The sequence below is a fragment of the Anoplopoma fimbria genome, chromosome 20, assembly GCF_027596085.1.
Source record: "Anoplopoma fimbria isolate UVic2021 breed Golden Eagle Sablefish chromosome 20, Afim_UVic_2022, whole genome shotgun sequence".
Taxonomy (NCBI): domain Eukaryota; kingdom Metazoa; phylum Chordata; class Actinopteri; order Perciformes; family Anoplopomatidae; genus Anoplopoma; species Anoplopoma fimbria.
This window is the reverse complement of record NC_072468.1, coordinates 21,422,314-21,445,689: the sequence shown is the minus strand read 5'-3', so window position 1 is coordinate 21,445,689 and position 23,376 is coordinate 21,422,314. Positions and strand designations below refer to the sequence as shown.

The following is a 23,376-nucleotide window of genomic DNA, read 5'->3' as shown; positions in this document are numbered from 1 at the left end:
GAGAGAGTGAGCCAGGAGGAGGGGAGGAGTCGTGGATTTTCATCGCCAGAGTAGAGGGGCTGAATGAGTATTGGAGAGAAGGGGGAGAGCAGGAAGATGAGGCTCCAGAGAGGTGGGCATGAGGTTGGATTTGGGCCGTCCGGAGTTAATGGGATCAGACGAGGAAGAGAAAGGGATATCTGTGCCGGTTAATGTTTAATCCCCCACCCCCAACCCCTTGTCTCCCGCCTGAGGCTCCTAGCATCTGATAATCCTCGGTCTGCCTCTGTTCATCATCAAGGTGTCGAAGGAAAGTGCCTCTGTAAATATTTAATTGGCTGCAGCATGCCGGTGTTAATTATGCGGGTGTGTCTTCCCTTTGCTTTGCTCTATGCCCCAGCATCACTGACTGTGTCCTTGCACTTACCTCCCCTCTTAATATTGATGCCACTTCATTGCTCCCTCTCTCTGCTACTATCAACGCCAATACTGCTATTATCACTTCACACTGCTGCTGCTACAACTGTGTAACTACCTCTTACTGTTGCTGCTGCGCAACTCCCCGAAGTTCCATATCCCACTCTACAGCTTTGCCTCGTTCTCGATGCCTTTTCTTTTCAGGACCGCACCTCACCTTGGCTATCTATTTTCACCTCTCCCGTCCAACCTTGTGCTGCACCTCTCTCCTTCTCCTTTCAATTTCAAAACCACGGCAGCCTCCGTTAAAACGGATTATTGTTACGGCCGTCATTATAGCCTTTGCTGTTATCCGTCTTGGCGCCAATCATGCTTTCAGAAGTCGCTTTGCCTCCTCTCTGTGTGTATTTTATCGTCAAGGGCAACGCAAAATAGATGAACAGTACAAAGACCGCCTTGCAAGGACTACGCAGGCTAAAGTTGTACAGCTCAATAGAGCTCTACTCATAAATGCCAGAAGCAAGTGCAATTACAAACAGGCACATGTAAAAGTCAAGAGAATACAAATCACATAATAGGTGTCTCGTGGGTACTGAGCACGCAGCCTTGCAATGCAGCAAAAGACACAATGCAGGATATCACGGAGACTAAAACACTGAACCACAAGCGGAGAGAGTAATATGAATACTACCTATGGGCCAGCAAAAGATAAAGTGTTATCCACAGATGAGTAAAACTGATTACTGCTTTTGCAGTAAAAACAGCTGAACTGATTGACAAAGCAGCTCCTGTACCAGTAAAATAATGGTGTGCTTGCACAGTGTTTTTCTGTGTGAAATCCCTCTGGCATGTCCATAAAGTTTTATTCTCTTAAAAATGCCAGACAAATCTAGCCCTGAGGCTCAATGCTGTGTGCAGACAAAGGCTGCAGGGGGTCATTTGGACAGAATACAAGTGTGTGTCTGTGTGTGTGTGTGCGCCTGCATGTATGGTATGGAGACGGGGCTTCCTTTTTTGTGCCAAAACGGCAGGTCATAGCAAGGACAAGAGATACGGGTAGCCATGGCCGACTGTATCTGCTGCAGACAACAGTGAGCGGGGAAATTTAATATGCCTGAGATCTCCCCAACACCAGGGGGCCCCTGCAGTATAGCCTATCAATACTGTTCTTACATGGCTATTTATCATTTCTCCATTCATACTTTTGTCTAGGCTCAGGATTTGTCTCTCTCTCCTAAACAAATCCATTTTTGTTTTAGTAGGGTGTTAAAGCTTTGAAGACAAAAAGCTTTCTTTTGGAATTCACATTGTGTTTGTGTTTCCACATTTAGAGTCTGCAGGGTAGTCGGCGGTTTAAGCTTCCCCGTTGGCAAGCACACCCTGGTTTCTAGAGTGTCAACGGGCGAGACTCCTGAATCCTCCTGGTGGGTGCAGTTCATCAGTCTGCATGCTGAGCCCAAGGAGGGAGCAGAGACAAAAAAAAAGGCTGAATTTGAGATAGGGATCAATAAAGCCAAAGGTAGCCCAGGAATTGGTAGTGATGTCTGACGATTCTGTTTTGGCCGTGCTACAGTGCATTGCTGGATGCACTCTGGACTCATTATTGTTCCGTTTGATCATGTCCGCTGTGTTTGGACGGCAACATTTGAATTTATTTCCTGAAAAGAGATAAATCATGTGGATAACATCAAAGGGTTTGCGACACATGCTGTCATTCGGCCAGATGATGTTTACACCCAACACTCCCACTCTCCTATTAATGAGGCGCCGCAGATGCATACTTTATATTCATTTATCTGTAGAAGCAATAACCATTATAGTATTTGATTTGATGCCATTGCTGTGGCCAATTTTGAACAGCAGACATTTACAATGTGCAATACTCTTCACACAAAATCCTGCACAAATTTGGAGTGAAAAGCATGGAGATTGAAAACAGGTGTATCAGATTAGGGAATGCAGCGTATGTTCACAATTACTTTTTAACAAAGCAAGTCTGAGATGATGCTGTCAAACAATAACACATTGTTTTGTCAAAAGAGTAGAGAACATACTTTGGTATTTTGCTCAAATCATCTCCATGCCAAAGTACAGTCTGGCAGTGCCGCTAGCTTTAAGTCTAGTTAAACCCAAGTGATTCATTGTTTTGCACTTTTGCACATACTTTTTGGCGGTTCTAAGTATTTTGGAAGTCTTTTTGGCTCTGAAGAGAAATTCCCGAGTGGAGCCACAGCAATAAAAAAAAAAAAAATACCATATGGGGTTTTTCTTTTCCCATATATGTAGATGTTTTCATGATTGTTTCAATTTATGTTCATCAAGCTTACTATGATCTGCAGCCAGTTTTTAGCCAGTCCACATTCTTTTTGCATCGTACACATTGTGGTCTGCTTTAGATTTTCTATAGGTGCCAAAAAAAAAGTAGTTTAGCTGTCAAGCAAATGTTGATACATCTCGCAATGCTTTGCTAGCAAGGTGGAAAAAAAGGAGGATGAATACCAGCTTTTGTCTCCAGACTGAGGTGGTCTCCCATCTCTCAAATACAGATTCTGGTCCTGATTATTTGTTCTACACAAAATGTTGATATCCATAACAATTATTCTTATTCCCTTGCCAAGGTCAAAGCTTTCACTGCACGCTGAGCATTCAGAGTGAGTGAGGGGTCAAAAAAAGGTTACGGTGTGCATAAATCAGGAAGAGTGAATTCTAGATGTGTGTGTGTGTGTGTGTGTGTGTGTGTGTGTGTGTGTGTGTGTGTGTGTGTGTGTGTGTGTGTGTGTGTGTGTGTGTGTGTGTGTGTGTGTGTGTTTGTTTGTCTCCCGGATCTTTGCTTAGATCGTTGTCACAATGAACTTAGACCTCCGCCGCTTATCTGTCGCGTCGATGAGTGTGTGTTTGCGGAATGTGTGCTTAAGTTAACACGTCTGCGATTGGTCCTGTGATGCAGTGTGTGAGAGGAAACATGGGCTGAATGTGTTGAATCTGGTTATCTTGTTGTGCAGCGTCTGGAAGTGGAGGCGGGGTGATACAGGTTTTAGAATGCGAGGTGCCAATCGAGCTGTGAAAATGGCAATTGAGTAGGGAAATGGGAATTGCTCCCCGCTGGTTTGTAACCTTCGCAGTGTTGTTTGGAGCATTCAGCATATGCATTCATCATTCATTCAATCAAAATGTGTGTGTTGCGCATGTGTGTGTGTCCCACTGGTTACATTATGTGACAGAGAGAGTGCCTTTTTTCTCTACGTGTGTGTCTGCGGTTGCGACTGTGGGGTTGTGTGTGTGTTTATGACAGCATGTCACACCCGTTTTCCAAGCCCCAAGCCCTGGAACTGAATTGAATTAACCTAAATAAAGTCTAGTGTGTAGAGTACAGAGCACTTGAAAGGGAACAGCTGAGCTGCTTGAGCTGAGGACTGTCTGAGTCTAAGACAGGGAGCATGAGCACAGCGATGCAACGTTGCTCTGTAATAAAAGCCACAGATGAACGAAAGCTTGTGACAGTTTTCTCAACATTGGACACAATGGCTAATGCGCTACACCCCTCCCCCAAGGCTTTCAGAGAGAGAGAGAGAGAGAGAGAGAGATGCAGCCAGTTCTGGGATTCTCGGCCGGCCTAGATAACGTGGCAGCAGCAGCACCCATTAATGCGATTACAGCTTTTAGCGGGAGATTTTCAGGGCCAGTTTTCTTTTGAGGCGTCATTAGTTTGTCCTCCTTTCTTGTTTCTCCACCGGTATGTCAGCAAACAAAAATGTACATATTCTCACAAACGAGCAGCAGACAGCTACAGTAACTGCTGAGCAACGGCATGCACCGGTGCGCACACACGCACACACAACCATGCACACATGAATATATGAATACACAATGTAGCCTATATTTACTGTGACATATCCAGGCAGATATGCCAAACCGCTCTGCATTCCCAAACACGCAGAGACATGAGTCTTTATTATTATTATTATTATATTCCTTTATTGATCCCCATGGGGGAAATTCGAGTGTTGTTTATTTAAAAAGATGATTAATAATTATTTAGGGAAGTTGGCAGATCTCAGGACTTTCGGCTATGCAGTTTGAAAAACCTTTTGATTAAGAATCCACGAAGTGCATCATGATTCTGAAACCTCTCTCATTATTCTTTGTAATCAAGCCATGATTCAACAAAGACCCTCCTTTAATTTCAAGACCCACGTTCCTGTAGTGCGGCATTGCCTTCATTTTGGGGTCGCATCTCTTCGCGGGCTTCCTAATCGGCATGCTTAACATGTCCTTGTGCGGTTATTTAACAAACCTTGAGGTGCATCTAAGATGTCCTCACTGCACTGGCTTCATTTCATAAATTCTCCATTTATTAAACCTCAAGGCTAGAACACAGCAAAGGCCTATTGGAGATATTGAGGTCATTTTCGCAGGCAGAGGGAGAAAGAGATTGTCGGAGATGGACGGTATGTGGTGTCATGCTGTTATTTGGCAGAGTCGAGATGTACGGAGCCAGGTGTGTTACCGGGGAGCGTCTCTTCGCAGTAGGCAATATCACTGCCAGCATATAAGGTCTTTGGTTATCTTGGTTTGCAGTCCAAGCAAGTTCACAAAAAAAAATGACTTCAAACTACTTTAAAGTGTTTTTTTTCCCAGTGAGAGTGTCTGAAACACATCTCACAGATGCCAAGTTTGAATCTCCTCTTCAACTAATGGCACTCAGTAAGTGTGTGTGTGTGTATGTGTTTGTGCTTTTGTAAGCATGTGCCTCTGTTCTCCGAGTGTGTGTGTGTGTGTGTGTGTGTGTGTGTGTGTGTGTGTGTGTGTGTGTGTGTGTGTGTGTGTGTGTGTGTGTGTGTGTGTGTGTGTGTGTGTGTGTGTGTGTGTGTGTGTGTGTGTGTGTATTGGTAGGCAGGATGAGCATCCCTTCTGTTACCGTTGCTGTCCCTTCATTTCACGCTCCGGCAGTTCCGCGTGAATCCTCTTCCCTTGGCTCATTATCAGCGCTGTTCAATGAGCGCACATCCCACCAGAATGCAGGCTAAAACCAAATCATTATTCAAGTATGGGGGTCAGTGCAGACGTTGTGACTCTTTTGTTTAGTATATTTATTACTTTCCCTTCAAGACACAGAGCACATCCCCCCGCCCCAAGCCCAACCTGATTGGCTGAGGTTGTCGATTCTCAAGCACCTGACCTGAGATTTGATGAACGCCAGCGTCCGGGTGCCATTAATGGATGCTCATTGGTCTCTTCTCTCGTTTTTTTTCTTGGCAGCTTCCAGTGTGCATGGAGGAGAGTTCGGACACCTGCCGGACAACATTACAGTGTTGGAAGGAGAAAGAGTCACTTTGAGGTAACTCCTGAATCCTACACCTGCACCTACTAATTACATGAAAAACATGTTTGTGTTTCTACCCCCCCACCTGTCATGCCGATTTTAATTGCCAATTCTTTGTCACATAACTTCAATTAGGCGTTCCCAAATTGTGCCATATTTTCCAACTCTGTCCTAAAGCTAATTGAATGATAATACCTGTCAGATGTCGCCGGAGTCATCCCGTCTGTCTGCAATCACCTTTAACTTAGATGTAATGATATTGATGCACAGGTCAGCTCGGTGGGAGGACCTCCTCTGCGTCCGACCACACCTGACTAACTGTGAGTGATAAAGTAGAAATCACAGCTTTCCCCCGGCTCCCAACCAAGCAGAAAAACAGCCAACTTGCCTTTTTTCCCCCTGTCGTGTGGATGTTCCCAGGCTTGGCAGTGCATTCAGCAGTGGAAAAAAAAAAGAAATCCAAGTCAACACTACTTTCATCACATATAAGCCTACACACATTCATTTCTCTGAACAAATTCTTCTTTTAGTTTAGTCTTTCTCTTGCAAGAAAAGAAAAGTCAAACATGTTACAGGTCTGTAAATATTTGTCAACATCAAAAATTCTCTCTCGAAGTTGAGAATCAAACAACCATGAAGGCTGAAATGTACCGCATCAAGACGTGAAGCCTGAAGCTCTTCTATTGATACAGAGGAGAAGTCAAATCTATAAACTTTATTTGAGTGATTAAACACCAATTTTAAACCACCTAGATTTTGAAAAATGTGCTTTCAATGTCACCATTTATTCCTTTACACTATGGAAGTTGTGCAGTAGCAAATTAAAAACCTTTTTAATAGCTATTGGTTGTCCACTTCAGTTCTTTAAACCAGCCGTTCCCAACCTTTTAGACTTTTCACTGTGAAAACAAAAGCTGTGCCACTACTTCTGGCTCCTTTATGAATGTTGCTTTAGTCTACACTTGACCACTTCAAGCAAAGACTGATTATTCCTTCAGCATGTGTTTTATTTGAATACTTTTAAAGAAGTGACATTATGCACTAACTCACAAGTAAAAACACAATATTATTTTCTGCCAGAAATGTTTTCCTGAGTTTCCTTGTTGTATGAGGCTTGTGTTTCTTGGGTTCCCCTTTGTCAAACCACTGCTTTAAAACTGTACCTGCAGTACTCCAGATATTATTGTGGAAGTTTGATTTCCCGGTACAAAACTGTCTTTATAGCCTCATCAGTACTGGGGTGATGGCACATTTTGTAATCAGATGTATGTAAATTTAGTCTGCTCTGGACGGTAGATGGAAAAACAGCAGACTAAACAGCTTCTTAAATAATATTCATTTTCATGTAAAAATCCCTTTTGCCCAAGTGGCACAAATACTTGTGTTATGCTTGAGACAATGCTGTTGTGTTGGCTTTGATGCGGCCCATTAAGACGAGGCACATTTGATGCTATTGTGGTGCTCATTTCCTCTGGGTCTGCAGTCCTGTAGCAACATCATCAGTGCAGAAGTGATTAATTTTAAAAATAGATTAACAGATTGTTTGTACAAAGATAATGATTATTTTTTTTAATTTCTTACTGTATCGTCTCTTTATCTAAATTAACCAGCCACAAAACTTAATCAAAATAAAGTATTTTCTTCCTCTTTTCCTCTTATTCTAAACCTTTTTGGACCTCAGGTCACGTGTCCACCTGAACATCAGCCCGGCACCTTGTAGCCTATTTGTTAAAGACTTCCAGGCTTACCTGCACTGTGGCTGTTATGCATTGTGGTGTCACTGCCTCTGACTTGGCAGGTGATCTAAGATCTACCTCAACCTTCATATCTATCCAGGTCACATCAATTAAACATCAGGACAAAAGAGGACCAGCCTCCCAGCTAGTTGAAGCTGGTTAAGGACATCTAGTGGCCAAGCCAAGAACTGAAATCACACTTTTGGACCATGGTTCCTGTTTTGAAGCGTGCCACATCCTCTTTGGAACAACGTCAGGGATTTACTGCACTTTAATCAACACACACACTCATATCCTTCCTTATTTCCACACATGTTATCTTTGACTTCATTAGTGTTTAATGTTATCTTAAGGGGCAAAACCGACCGAGAGAATAATGATTTACAACCACTTCTAATGCAACACTTCACAACAACCTCTTGGATTTCCAGTAACTGACCTTTATATTTTTTATGATTTGACCCATTTTTCTCCATCTTTGTAACAGGAGTGATGGGTAATCATTAGTGCAATGTTACCACAGAGCTTTGGCTGTGACCTCTTTGTAAAACTGCACTAATGACGAGGTGACAAATAAAAGGAGAAATTAGAATAAATGAGTGGAGAGACATAATGAAGGCAAGATGCTTAGAATAGGGCACGCATGATGGGACCCTGAATGGTTTGATTAGTAGAAAAGGAAGTGATTCATGTGCTATGACCTTTGCAGTCACTGTATTTCCATCTATTTGAACACCAATGGGAGATTTTGGGCTGTTTTACACTATAAAAAAAACAAAAGAGGGAGTATACTTTTGGGAGAATAGTGTCCCAGACTTGTCTAATCTATTTTGAGGTGCATTGAAGTTCTTCAGCTTTGTGTAACACTGTAACAAAAACACTTTAATTTTCTCTCTATGTAATGATAAAAACACCTCTCAGCGATATTTAGCATCAACCCTACTCGTGTCTCTCACTTCCCGTCCTCTTAGGTGTCGGATCGACGAGGAGGTGACCCACAAGGCCTGGCTGAACCGCTCCAACATCCTGTTCACGGGGACAGACAAGTGGTCGCTGGACAAGCGTGTGACGCTGGCCAACAGCAACAACAGTGACTTCTCCATCCACATCGACCAGGTGCAAGTAACCGACGAGGGGCCCTACACCTGCAGCTTCCAGGCCAATAACAAGCCCCGCATTGCCCACGTCTACCTCATTGTCCAAGGTGAACAGATGACTCGAGACTGAACAAGGATCTGTTATGAGTCACTTTAGAGTGCTGGCTCATTTTACTGACATATCCAGAGTCTGCAATGTGATGCAAAAACATGTGTGCATTGATGTTACTGTAAGCAGCCTTGTAAAAAAAAAACTAAATAGCTTAATTATGCATTTCGTCATTCATCCAAGCCTACTGGGTGTGATTGAGGTTTGACATCAGGGGAAGCAATTAAAGTTTTCTATGGTTACATTTCAATCTTCCTTTTTCTGTTAAATCAAGGTTAAATTTATGATGGAAAACGAGGTAGATAATGTTTATGATGTTTGAGTATACAAGGTTGTTATTTATGCTCATATCAAACTGCAATTACTTGCTTATGTTTTGAAAGCTTACTTGGCTTATGTATGTGTGTGGCTTCAGTAAAGCAAGCCTAGTGCAGGTGACGGATAACCACAAAAGTCAGTTTCAATAAGAAAGCCAAGTCCAAGCCCGTATGTTATTTCCATTTGGCCAGGTAGGGTTGCTTGTCTTCATAAAGCAGAGAGTTAGGCAGATGAGATGGATGAGAATGTGTGGTACACAGGGCAGGGGGGGGGCTGGGCTGTCCAAGTGCCTGACTTAATAACTGACAGTGCAGGACCACGACTGGGGCTCAGTCATCAAGTCAGCAGCTAAGTGAGTGAGAGTCTGACTGATCCTGAGTGACATGATGTATTGGCACAGAACTGCCCAGAGGATGGATCTCAGACCTTTTCCCCATCCATGTGTCAATTTTGTATGCATATTTTTGGACCGTGCATTGTGCAGATTCCAATTTGTAACAAGATATATATTAGGCTGGAATGAAAAACCCTTAGGTCTGGCTCACAGCTCACGGGTGGCGGAGACAATGTCAGCTGCTTACTAACAGAGTTTTCACTTCGCACTGCAGCCAAACAAACAACTCTTATCTGCAGGGTGCAAAGCTTGGCACAGATGACCATATATACCTAATTCCAAAGTCGCCTGCAATTCCAGCCCTAGCTTGATATCACACAAAATAATTACACCCTCAAGTCAGTGCATGAAGCGGGAGCGGCTTCACCGGCCACTCCAATTTGTGCTTTATCACTGCAGGTATTCAACTCCAGTAAGATAGAGAAAAATGGGATCGTCGCTAGATGTGTTGCAAAAAAAAAAAAGAAGCAATCTCAGGGCCAAGCTCATTAAAAGCAATGATAATGGGCCATTTAAATTCAAGGGGCCATCTTGTTATCAAACTAAATACATGCATAGCGCTCCAACCCTTTGTGAGTTTGGGGCAAAAATGATACCCAGGAGTGAAACATTCACCGAAGAAGTAAAAGATTCTGACAACCACTTCAACCAAATTTCACTTATTTCTTTAAGGATCAAATGGATTAAATGTAAGAGAAGGAGAATGAATTCCCATTTGCAGCACTTTAGAATTCAGTGAATTTTAAGCAGATAGACAAGCATATTGTTGCACAGTTCAGTAGGCACAGATCATTAATCAGCTGATTGCCTCTCTGTCTTAGGTGCACAGATTTGCATCATACCTTAAGCACCTTAATAGGCTGAGGGCCTTACCTCATCAATAATTTATGAAATAAAAAGGAGATTTTGAGGTCATATTTTAATGGCATGATCTTGTTTTTCAGTGCCGGCCAGAATTGTCAACATCTCGAAAAACGTGTCGGTGAACGAAGGCGAGAATGTAAACCTCTACTGCCTGGCAGTGGGTCGCCCTGAGCCCACCGTCACCTGGAAAGACCAGAAATGTAAGCTACCCCTTCTTGCTTGCTTGTCACCAGATCGGGAGATCTCTTGTTCACAGCTTCACCTTTATCTCCCCGACTTCATATTCATCCCTTACCTCTTTTAAAGTCTTTTTATTTTTTCCCCACCCATTTCCTTCCTGAAGGCTTATCAGCATTCAGCTCATGTCCAAGTCTTTATCCCACATACCTGTGTGTCATCACTCTTAAACCCAGCTGTTAAGTCTGTCCCCATCTTAAATTCATACTCTCCGTATTCTCCCTATGTCCCAATGTTTTTCTCCCAAATAACCACACATTATACATAATTATCCCCAGCGCGCCACCTGGAATCATCAGCATCTGTCTTCATCCACCCTGTCAACCAGCATCACGAAGCCAACCTACGCTAACAGCCACTTAAGTCAGCTATTTTTAGCATCCATCATTGTTTGGAATCAGAACTGGTCTAGAGTGGTCAGGATGCACGACTTTACAGTTGAAGTCAAATTAGATTTGTGATCAGCACTGCATTTATTCCCTTTCTATCTGTTCATACCTTTGTCTCCACAAATGGCAAATAACCAAAACATGGCCTTTAGAGATTGTAAGGTTTTAGTATTTGTATCTCAGCTAGGAGATAAAGAGATTGGTCATTGTGAGTGAGTGTGTTTCATATCTCTGTGTCTGTCCACAGCTGATTTTGCAAAATGCTACAGCAAAGTGCATAATATTGTAGGTGCTCATTTATGGATTGATGCTCAAGGACTTCTCATGGTTGCAGCGACTCACACGCTCTCGAAACACCTTTTATACTGCCTATTTAATACTACCAGGACAGTATTGATACTGCCACTTCTGCTGCTGGCCATCTGGACTGCCCTATGTGTTACTGTGTTTTGCTAACAGCTCACTGTAATACACACACACAGCTGACTGCACCGCCACAGACGGCTATCCCGTGCTATTATATTCATTGGGCATCGACCTCACGCTTTACTTGCGATTTTTTTAAAAATAAACTTGAAGCCTAAATAATTGCTTAAAGTCCCGACTACGCCCCGTGAGACGGAGCTGAGACACACGCCTGCACAGAGCCAATTCAGACATCTGCATATATTAAAATGAGAGCGGATCTGAAGTGCGAGCCGTCTGATACATCAGCAGTCTCAAAGGGGGTTTAGTGAGCAGTGGGTTGTATTAATTCAATCAAACATTGATTGACAACAGCAGCGGTCGTCGCAGATACACCTGGTTGAGATCTTCACTCTACTGAGTGCGCCATCCATCCATCAATTATCCGTAATCGCTTATCCTTCTCAGGGTCACGGGGGGGCTGCGGCCTACCCGGGTGACATTGGGCGAAGGACAGGTCACCAGACTATTGTAGAGTGACACATAGAGTGAGACAACCGCTCACGCTCACATTCAAACCTACGGGCAATTTTTTGTCATCAATTTACCTAAGTCGCATGTCTGTGGACTATGGGGGGAACAGGAGAACCCTCAACCAGCACATAGAAGGGTATTCAAAGTCAACAGTGCTAGCACACACCACCATGCAACCCTGCTGAGACCGCCTTTATTGTTAAAACTATAAAGGCAGTGCTGTATCATCGTTTGGTACATAAAGAAAATTGCTATGTACTGAATATCATTGTGCTATGACTTAATATTCCTAAAGTATTTTACTAGAATAGTTGTCAGCATTTAAGCCGTTTGTCTCTTTTGACTTGTGAACTATTTTATTATTTGTTGTTCCTATCAGTTTGTCTAAAATAAATTGCATATATGAACTCCATGGCCTCTTTGGTGGAATATGCACGTTGAATTTTCTTTGTTGCGTGTGGTGTATTCTAAAAAGTTGCAAAATAGCCCAGATTTAACTTTTGAACTTCAACTTTGACAGTTGAAGGGAGATATCACAGAAAGAGGATTATCATTCTAGAAGTTTCTGTGTTTTGAAAAGTGAAGTTATGGACTTTTTTTTTGTGTGGCTGGCATTGCATCCATGTCGATTAAAGTCTTGGTAAAAGCATTCTCATCAAACAGCAGTATTGGCTGAGTGGTAGCTTGAAGACAGCAGCAGAAACGCACATTAACTGCAGCACAGAGACAGCAATGATAAATAGGTCAGTGTAAACAACTACTCAACCCGCTGTAATTATACTGTATTCTGCAAATAAATGTACAGCCTATACTGTACTGCTGTACTTACAGACAGCTTTGGGCTTGCTCAGAGGTCTCTCCCCCCTCGTTTGTCCCTTGGTTAGCCTGCAGTGTTCGACCTACACTGTCCCTAAGAAGGGGACGAGCCCATAGTGATCATAGACACCTAAAAATAGAGGAGACAAGTAAAGCATGCAAGAACGCACACCTGCAGCAAACACACACACACACACACACACACACACACACACACACACACACACACACACACACACACACACACACACACACACACACACACACACACACACAACCTCACATCAAAAACTGGGTGGTTGTCCTCACTTGCAAGCCTACAGCATTTCTCCTCTGTCAGCAGTAATCCTCCCTCTCTAGCCGCCGCCCCCACCATCTCACAACGCCCCCCTCCCCCAATAACCCCTCAGCTTGCAGGAGGAAGAGATAGGGGCCGCATTGCTATTCCGCGGGAGTCTGTGCAACCAAGCCATCAGTTGCAAGAGACCAGGGGCGTTGGAGAAAAGGGGTGGGGGTGGACTAGCCCAAGGAAACAGCAAGAAGCTGCCAGCCATCTGTCCCCCATTACTCAGAGGCTGCATTGGGGAACTGCAGGGGGGGGGGTTGTGGCGAGCAGTATACGTTGAGGTTGAGTGGAAAATGTGTTTGTGCGTCAGCCGCTGAATATGAGGAAGTGCAACACCTTAGGGTTGAGACAGAGACCTTCTTAGTAGTCAACTCAACCACAGTTTCCCATAAACAGATAGTTGCACTAATCTGCACAGTTTGTAGGCACCGCCTCCTTCATCTTCACCAAAGCAGAGATACAATCTGTCGCACACATTCACTCTCCCTGTTATCCATCAGTTGACCCACTCAAAGAGACATACAGGCACGCTGTCTCATTCAGTTAAATGCACCAACGCATCAGGGCCTTATCATTTGACATCCCATCCGTTAAAGCACCCGTGGGCTTAGCTTGAATGAATGAATGCGTGGTTGCTCGTTGGGGACGAGGAGGAGGAGGAGGCGTGCACTTTTCACTTAGAAGTAAGGAATATGATAAGCGTAAAGGGTGAATGCATTCGTCAGGGAGTTTGAGTTTTGAGACTTTTTAAAGGTTTTGGATGTTGTGTTGATCCAAATGCTTGACAACAACAGATCAGGTAGGATTGAAAAGGGAAAGTAGAAATAAGGTAGAGACTAGAAAAGAGCAGAGCAAAATAAACCCAAGGACACGCGTAGAAACAGAAATTGATAGAGACTTGAATGCTGTGCTTCAGCTATGGCAGCCAGGCTGATGTGAAAGAGGAAAAGTGCTCGTTAGTGAGTATATATACTAAGTGGAGTTGATGAGAGAATGAATCGCAGATGTGCAGGTGTGTGGAAGTCAGATAATTGGTAAAGGCAAGGAAGTGTTGCCAGAGAGCAAACACAAGTTTGAACTGTAAAACATCCAGCTCAGTACATATCTTGGTCACAATTACTTAAATTAACAAATGTATTGGGTCCTAATAAAAAAGTTTATGCCCTTTATGTTAAAGTTAAAGGCTGGCAATTTCTATATTTGTTGATATTGTTTACAATCCCATTAAAAGAACAAAACCAATAGTGCGTTAATGCGTGTATGAAACTTTTCTTCCCTCTGGGTATCCTCAGCCTTAAGGCCCATTTGTTCTTACTGACTGGTTTGAAATCTACAGCTAAACACTAAATATTTCCTATAACAGTCAGGCACTTTAGTGGTGAGCATGACAAATATGGTTTCGTCCTTGTACAAAAACTATGCGGTGGTCAACAAAAAAATGAATTGCAGTATTATTGCAGCTTATCTTCTGGGTTGAAAATTAAAGACGGAGATGCAAATGCATTTACATTTGGTGAAAAGCACATTTTTACTTCAGCACTTGCCTGTCTTGGGACTTGACTTGTGACACTTGATACTAAACAATGACTTGGTCCCACCTCTGTCTATAACACAGATTAATAAGATGTCTCAGGTTTAGCTATGCAGGATTGATTCATTGTCAGTTTTGGTCTTTTCATGGGATTTGTTGACCATATGTAATATAATAAAAAATACTGGTGTCGGGCTACAAAAAGAGAAATGTAGCTTTGGAAAGAATGTGTAGTTATCTACGTGGATGGAAGACTATGGATTCATTTTAGGTGTGTGTGTGTTATAGGAGCACTGGGACAAATTGGCCTTCCTGGTTTAAATTCAGCTGTTGCTTCATTTACCTCAACTAACACACCTTTCAGCTCTTTATTCTTACAAAAGGACAGGTTTTATTGTCTGTCAGGCTGTCCATCCTGCCCTGTTTTAACCCAACATCAGACCTTTCTGCCTGGACGGTAGTTTTTGTAATGGAAATGGATTAGAGGAGCAGAGAAATCAAGTGCCCCGATGATCTAGACAGGCCCAAAGTGCTGCCGGGGAAATAGAGCACAGTTTCACTGTAGGGGAGGCCAAAACCCTGATCCTTTCCCCCTTCCTCTCATTCAAACACACCACCCCCCTCTCTCTCTCAGGTGCAATCCAACTATCTCTGGTGGTCAGGAGTCAGGCTCCTTCAAAAGCCATAAGTGGTTGATGGAGATGTATTTTACAGGCCATTGTAGGAGTGCCAGGGGCCGGCTCTGGTCAGATATGATCTCCCACCAAAGTGTAGAGAGGTGTGCAATGCCCGTCCAGATATCTCGGGGGGGATGGAGAGGGAGGGAAAGAAGCGAGAGATATTACATCACACATAGGTGCTGAGGATGAAAGGTCCATGAAAGAACCAACCACATCAAATACTCAACTTGACATCTCAACGTTTATGTTGCTGTTTCTCACTATTTTGCTCTATCTTTATATCTGTGTATCTCTTTCAGTGTTTAGCTTGGTATCTCTTGCGAATCACTGCTCTCTCTCTCTCTCTCTCTCTCTCTCTCCGTGTCTGTAACGCGCTCTCTAGCGCTTCAACTGCTCTCGTTCTTTATTTTCTCTGTTCTTTTTTATTTCTTGGAAGTCATCTGTAACAGCCTTGTGTGTAATTTCTCCCGTGCTAGTTGTCTGATTATATCTTTTTCTCCGCTCCCCCCCCCCCCCCCCCCCTACCCCACAAACACTGCCTCAGCTCTTCCCCCCTCTGGCAAAGTTGGGTGCTCTGCTTTGCTTGACAGAGATGTCACAAGAGAGCTATATTTATTAAACTAATGGAATGAGTGAATAACATCCCCTTAACAACCTCAGCCCGTCAGCCAGTGCCCCGCCCGCACTTGCTCGGGTGGCACAAGCAGCCATCACCGCGGTTGTCGCTAGCTGCTCAGCCGCTGCCGCAGCAGCTGCAAATAATCGTCTCCAGCTCAGTAGCCACACTAATAATCCTCCAGTATAATCTTCAATTAGAACCACCACGCTAATCTCTGACAGGAATAATCGTGGCGTTTAGAGTCTTTTTTTGTGTGTGTGTGTGTGTGTTTTTGAGTCGGTGTTGCTTACAAACGGCGCTCACTGAGGCGCCATTTGTGTGTTTGCGAGGGCAAGTAAAGGTCCACTGATTGACAGTGGTTGTGTGTATGTTTAGGAGGGCTTTGAAAGGGAAAAGTGAGCGGCAATTTAAGAGCTGGATTTCCTTGTTAGTGGTGAGATTATATATTATGTCGTGTTCCACAGTCTGACTTCTTTAATGGGGTAAAGGGGAGGAAAAAAAGGGCCTAATGGTTTCGGAGGCTGTGAGACAGCTGGCTGCTAAGACTTAGAGGGAGGAGGGGGGTTCACTCTCACTCTCATTCTTCTTCTCTCTCGGCCGCTGTCGATCCAATAACACTCCCTACATCCATTCCCTCACATGAAGGAGCAATAACTTTTAGCATCCTCGACTCTCCCCTCTGAAGACATTCTGTGGTTGTTTGTCGCTCCGAGGAAAAAAAGAGTGCGAGACTAACTAATTTGGTTTGGGTGCACCTGGGAGTTTGTCAACATCAAATAAGAGCCGAATATTTCTTGATGTAGAGAGCAGGCCGTCACTCTGGTGTGTCTACTGCCTGGAAGAAAAGTGTACAATTCCCCCTGACACATTAAAACTAATGGTGTCACTGCTGTCAAGTCATGTTTGCATCTATACAAAAAATTCACCAACTGACCGATTCTTTTAATGAACAAAACAGTTTGAGGCACTAAGCTTCCGTCATGGGACAAAAATGAAAAGAAAGTAATACATTCTTCTTGATTACATATATTTCATCAGGGTTTGTTGAGAAATCAGTGTCATCATATTTATTTAAAAACAATTGTAGCATTATTCGTTATTGATTTCATGTTGTTTTCTGTTATACAAATGATGAATAATGATTCCAAGACGCAAATGTAAACAAAGTGAGAACGTTTTGAGAAATTAAACACAGTTCATTGCATTAAACGCTGATGCGCATATCTGTAATCTTTCTTTTTGATACATAAATCAATTTCCCATGAATATCATGATATCTGATGTATGCACGGCGCATTCATCCATTCTCCTAAATCGTCTTATCTATAGGTTGATTGTCAGTCCACCTGCCGCAGTATCTCAAGTGTTAACCCCTTAAATCCGTAGCCTGAGTCACCATGCATTTGATATATAGTGACCCTTGACACCTGCCTTATGTCAATAGACGGGTTGGTGAGTGACGGCGAGTTCCTAGACATCACAGAGATCAAGAGGCAGCAGGCCGAGGACTATGAATGCATCACCAACAACGGAGTAGCTCCACCCGATCAGCGCAAGGTCAGGGTCACGGTCAACTGTAAGTATTCCTCTCTGCGCTACACAACAGCCCAGCGGTGATAATTTAAATCACACTGGACCTCCACTGTTATAGCACAATGATGTATAAATGCATCATTATGTATGAATTCATAAATCTTAATTTAGCTCTCTCCGGGGGGTTTGCAACCCCTTGCTGACCTGACTGGACTTCTCGGTGAACGCACATGTATACTAATTACTGAATTCCCTCTCCTCCCTCTCTTTCTCTCTGGCAGACCCTCCAATGATCACAGATATGAAAAACATGCCAGCCCATTTGGGTAAGACCGCCATCTTGCGTTGCGAAGCCATGGCAGTCCCGCCAGCCTCCTTCGAGTGGTACAAAGATGACCACAGGTGAGACCACCAGAGAGTTCAGTGCTCATTTCATCTGGTCCACACTTTAAGCCAGCTACATCTAAAATACATGTTTTGTTCCCTCCATGGCCTTTGGTCCTCACTAAGCAGATGCATTTCACACACAAAATTAAGCTTTTTGACAAAATGCACTTCAGAGCAAAAGAATCAATAAACACCGGCCTTGCATTTCAGTATTGATGTATATAACTGAGCTTCTGAAACAATGTCGTACAGGCCAGCTTAGACACGGTTTGGGAGCTGTAGAGGTTTTAAATTGTGACATTTATTGGTCAACGTCTCAGTGCAGCCACAATGACATCAAATTATTATACCAATCATTTAACTGAAAACACAAACAGAACGTACGTTAATGAGAAGTTTTGAACTGTGAGTTCAGCTATATTAAGAAACAGATACAGCAGCTGATGAGGGAACAGAACAGAGATTAAATTGGGCTGCAATTTACAAAAAACAATCTGAAAAAGCTATTCATTCTCCCACGTGAATTACATTTTCACATTTAGCCAGTGCACTGCGGACATATGTAGTCTTGGCTGCTGTCCATTCACCTAACCTTTGACACTAGTAAAGGTCTGAGATAATGTTAAATGTTTTTTTCCCTCTCTGGGGAAATATTAGCTTGTTTGAAACCTATTTGCACACAATCTGTACTTCCAAGTTTGCAAAAGGTCCCAGAGAGAGTGGGAGCTTTAGAATGATTTGGCATCAGCCAAAATAAGACGCAGAAGTACTTAGATGAGCCTTTGCCAGACAGAGAGAGCTGTTAATAGAGTATAATGGGCCCCAGCAGGAGGTGCCTGTTATTTATGGACTGTTAGATTTCACTATTAGTACAAGGTGAGACAGAGCCGGTGTGTGGAGGGGGACTTTGTTGCATGGTCGTCTCTGGAGAGCCGGAGAAACAAAAAGCCTCTTATGCGGGCTGAGTCTCTCGGTGTAATGTGTAATGTTATGTTGTGTTATCTCACTTTTTCTGACACACTCTTTTTCTCCTTTTTTTCCCCGCTTCCTTCCTTCGCTTTCGCTCCCCAACCACTACCACCCAGGCCGGTAGAGAGTGACAACACCCTGAGGATCAAAAACGAGAAGACGCGCTCGCTGTTGCTTTTCACCAACGTGACGGAAAAACACTTTGGCAACTACACCTGCTTTGCCTCGAACCGTCTGGGGGCTTCCAACGCCAGCATGCTGCTGTTTCGTAAGTTATCACATAAAGAGGAGCACGCAGGTGCATGCACACAAAGACACAGTGTACACCTGTGTGCAAGCCCAAACCTTCCACAAGAACAGAAGTGCACAGGCATTTATCTGACGTGACTATCAAACAGACGTGACATATTAAAAAAACAATACAAATGCAATGACACACTCTTTTTCCCTCTTGGCCCCGTCTCATTTTTTGCTCTGCACACAGCACAGCATTTCCTCAGCCCTCTCCTCCCTCCTTCCTTCCCATTTTCGTTATTCTCCGCCCCATTAAAGCTTTGCTTGCCTATATTACCGTCTCTCTCTCTCTCTCTCTCTCTCTCTCTCTCTCATTCTCTCTCTCGTTGGTTCACGCTCTCACCCTGCATCTCTCGCCCATACACATTGCTGCATGCACACACACACACAGCCGCTCTGCTTTCTCCCGTTACCCAAGAAGTTGTCATTTCTCTCCGTGCCCAATTCACATTAGCCGTCCCCAATGAGCGATTTCCTACCCTTCCAACCCCCTACCCCCCCCCACCCCACCCCTTTAGTGCATTCAGCATTACCATCTTAAGTGAGTCCTTCATCTATCCCCTTTCTTCTTTCATTGCTTTACCCATTATCTCGGCCAGTCTCCCTTCAATGACTCACTCCCTCGTCAGACCCATACATCTCCCTGCTCCCCGTTTCCACCGCCGCTGCCACTTCTGTCAGCCTATCTCTCCGTCATCTGTACTTTTGCCTCCTCTTTCCTTCCTAATCTCCCCTTGCCATCGTTAGAACACAACATATCCCTTTCTGTTCTGGACCGTGCCCGGAAAATCGGACCATAGTCGAATGCTTTGGTGGTATTTCTATTGATACGCTGCTCCTCACTGTCATTGCCTTCCCTGCCATCTTTGTTTTCATGATTTTGTCCCGTTTTTTCTATACCTCACCATTTTTAGGTGCAACATGTAGCATTTTAATATTAGCAACCCACCATCACATCAAAATGGATGTAATGAGCCATTACACTGAGGCCATTGGCAGCCTGTACTAGCCTTCACTCTACATTGCTCAATTACAAGACAACATGTTGCATTTTGGCAATCGACAAAATGGCACAAAACAGAAAGAGAGAATATAATTAAAGTTTTTTGTAATGGTCCTTTAAATCTTGATGTGATTTTATCTTCCAAATATGATATTCTTGATGGTTTAGAATTTAATTATATCAACTTTTGCTTTGCTTGTTAAAGAACCATTCTTTATTATTTCTCCAGCAATTAAATTAATTTCATAATTCAATAGACTTTTGTCACTGGGGACATTTTACTTGTCAGACTCATGTGTAACTAACCACATTAATAAGGGTTGCATTTCATTTGCATTTCATTGAGGTGCCCCAGTGCCACGGTGCTTGTATTGTGTTTGCTGGCTGTCTGGTTCAGATTTCTTCCACACCAAATTGGGGCAGAGCCATTATAAATGTTATTAGTTTCACCTGTTAGACGAGTCCGAATGTAAGCCCTGAACCAAATACATGTTTCTAAATTATGAAATTCAATGGACCTTTTTTTTACGGTGGTCATTTAGACGTATCAAATATGTAGAACTAATAAATTTAATAATGGCTGCGTTCTTGTTCTGTGCGTGCAGAATCAGCGGCATGCCTTCCTGACACACGTTTATGGAACAGAGCCATAATTAATTAATAGTTTCACCTGTGTTGGACAGGTCAAAATGTCAGCCATGAATGCCTAGAACATATAATCTCTAGCATGACATGGCTTTGTAAACTTGAGATTTAGAAGGTGAACATCTTACTAAATTGAGAAATTCAATAGAACTCTCTCACGGTGGCCATTTAGACGTGTCAAATAGGTGTCATCACTAACATGGCAGTTCCAGTATGCGTGTATTGGGAATTTATAGGGTTCAGTAGCGCCGTTTCATGGCACAACTTAAAGAATCAGAGCCATCATGTTCACTCAAAATGTCAGCCCTCATGCCACAGCCTTCCATGAATGATTTAGAATGATCTTAAATGGGATCCAGATGCTCCTTCGTTCTCTCACATAAAAAGAAAAGCTTTAACGAAACATCTTCAGAGGGTGCAATGAGTGTGAAACTGTTGGATTATGGGAAATTTTGTTCTAACTTGGAAAAACGCAGGCTAATGCTGTGTTCCAAACAACCTTGTACACTAGAAAAAGTACAATGGGACGCCACTCGGAGTTGGTGTTCTCACTTGTAAACTATGTAAACTAATTGTGCACCAGGAATGCTTGGATATCAGGTATTAGAAAAGTAATAATAATGATTTATTTCTGTGTATATTCAACTAAACACATTTCTCCTTTCCCCCTCCCTCCTCTCTCGTTTGATTCCGTCTGTTTTCATCCAGGACCGGGCGCCATACAGAGCCGAGGAACCGGTCTACATGCAGGGATGAGTGTCGGCGTGAGCGTTTGGGTTTCCCTCTCCGCGATTCTTCTGCTGAAGGTGTAAACATCGAGCTCCACTTGGAATTGTCCCTAAACGCGCACCCCCACCCCCACCCACCCACCCCTCGACCCCCTCTTCCTGCCTCTCTCCCCCTCGACGGAAGGAAGAAGGAAATGAAATTCTTTAATTACGAACCCATCACTGTGAACAAAAAAAGAATATGCATTATTCCAGGAGCCATTGAATCATTGCATCAAACACACGACCACATTATCCCTCCCACCGTTCCCCCGAAAACCCTCCGCCGCCTTGATTCAATTTCGAGGTCAAACCATTGTCATCATCTCTTCCTCCCTCTCTCTCTCACACGCGGTGTGTCTCTCTCTTTTTGTGTCCAAGCATGCCTTGCAGATTTGTCTGACTCGGTACTTCCCTCCTCAACTTTCCCCTCATTATTACCACTTGGCTGATGTTGATAGAGAGTGTATATTAACAATTATTGTGTCCGTGATCAATGAGAAAGTAGATAATCTAACAACTGGACGATCATTTATGTAATATACATAGACTAATGACTGACCTACAATGTTTGCCTTATGGAAATGATACATCAAATCTCAATATCATGGTGGATATTTATAGAAATTATGGTAATAATGTGTTACAGACGGTCATGTGACCTTTTGAAAAATTGTTCAATTGGTGGCCATGTGGAGTGTCACCTTCTGATCACACACACCTACACACACACACACACACACACACACACACACAGACGTATGGCTTTTTGATTTTAACTGTGTAGCAGTGAAGCTGCTCTGAATGATGTCAAAATGTATTAAAAAAAAAGGGTGGGTGGTGACGGCGTCAGTCTAAACTACCCCTTTATGTCATTTTGGGGGTTTATACCAAGGTTTCGCATGTAGACCCCATCACTACCCAAACCTTTTTAGCCCCTTCCCTCCGCCCTTCTGTTCAACGTGCTCTGTCTAGTCGCCCTTTGCATCGCTTTAGTGTTCTCTGCTCCGTGTCACCCCCCCCCCCTCCTCCCTCCGTCTTCCTCCCCAGTGTAAATATATGCAGTTGAGAGGCCACGCCGGCGACTTTCGAGTTGCCCGGCGCCGAACGACATCTCCCATCAGCCTCAGCTACGCTAAAGTTTTCTGAAGCAGCAAGAGACTGTCAAGTGACAACTATATCTTCTGTTTCGAAGCTGGGACTCCATCCTCTTTGTCGCTTGTTGATAGCATGTACCGGTTAGAGATGTTCCTGTTGTGAGTCCACGCTCTCTTCACCCCCCCTTCCCCTCCCTCCCTGCACTGTGTCTGTTTTACTCTGCAAGGTTACCTGCTTTTACTTTTTTGGTGTTAATAATAGTACAGATGATGATGATGATGTTAATAAGTATTTGAATAACTATGAATAGTAATTCCATGTGAGAAAAAAAAATGAACAAAATCTGATGGTAATGAGCCATGCGTGGGAAAAAAAATAATTTTTTTGTACTTAACTCTGAGAAGTCACACATATTGAACGACCACAATGAAAAAAAAAAAAGAGACATGTAAAGTTTTCGAAGTGATGTGCTCTATTTTGCCATGACAAGCTTTTTAAAAACGCATTTGAAACAATCTGAGGGATTATTTCATCCAAGTCCAGAAGCAGTGAATGATAATGTAATTTATAATTTGTAACAGTTTATGTATTGGAATATTCCTTTGCCATGATTTTAACTGCTTCACACATTTACAGCATATTTGTCCAGTTATCATAGTGTGTCCCTCTTCAACCAACTAGATAAATGATTTGGATCCATGTCAGTCTCTGATTGTGGCTGTAAGTCGGTTCTTGTTCGGCCAGACCACAGGGAGATAAAGATGTAATTAGCCATTACCTGTGGCTGGCTAAGTGAAGGAGTCGGGGCTCCACCTGTCCCCCCTGCCAGCCAGTGATGGCCCTCATAAATCAAGCTCATACCTGCCGCTGACAGGAATCCTCTTCA

At 43.3% G+C, this 23,376-nt stretch overlaps 1 protein-coding gene across 1 annotated transcript; it reads left to right on the top strand.

The window, feature by feature from the left end:
* The first annotated feature begins 1,458 nt into the window (after window positions 1-1,458).
* Window positions 1,459-21,437, top strand: iglon5 (IgLON family member 5). The gene is made up of 9 exons (XM_054621366.1): window positions 1,459-1,487; window positions 1,728-1,915; window positions 5,656-5,734; window positions 8,427-8,659; window positions 10,318-10,437; window positions 17,239-17,370; window positions 17,609-17,729; window positions 18,800-18,951; window positions 21,334-21,437. The coding sequence occupies exons 1-9, from the start codon at window positions 1,459-1,461 to the stop codon at window positions 21,435-21,437; spliced, it is 1,158 nt and encodes a 385-aa protein (XP_054477341.1).
* The last annotated feature ends 1,939 nt before the right edge of the window (window positions 21,438-23,376 follow it).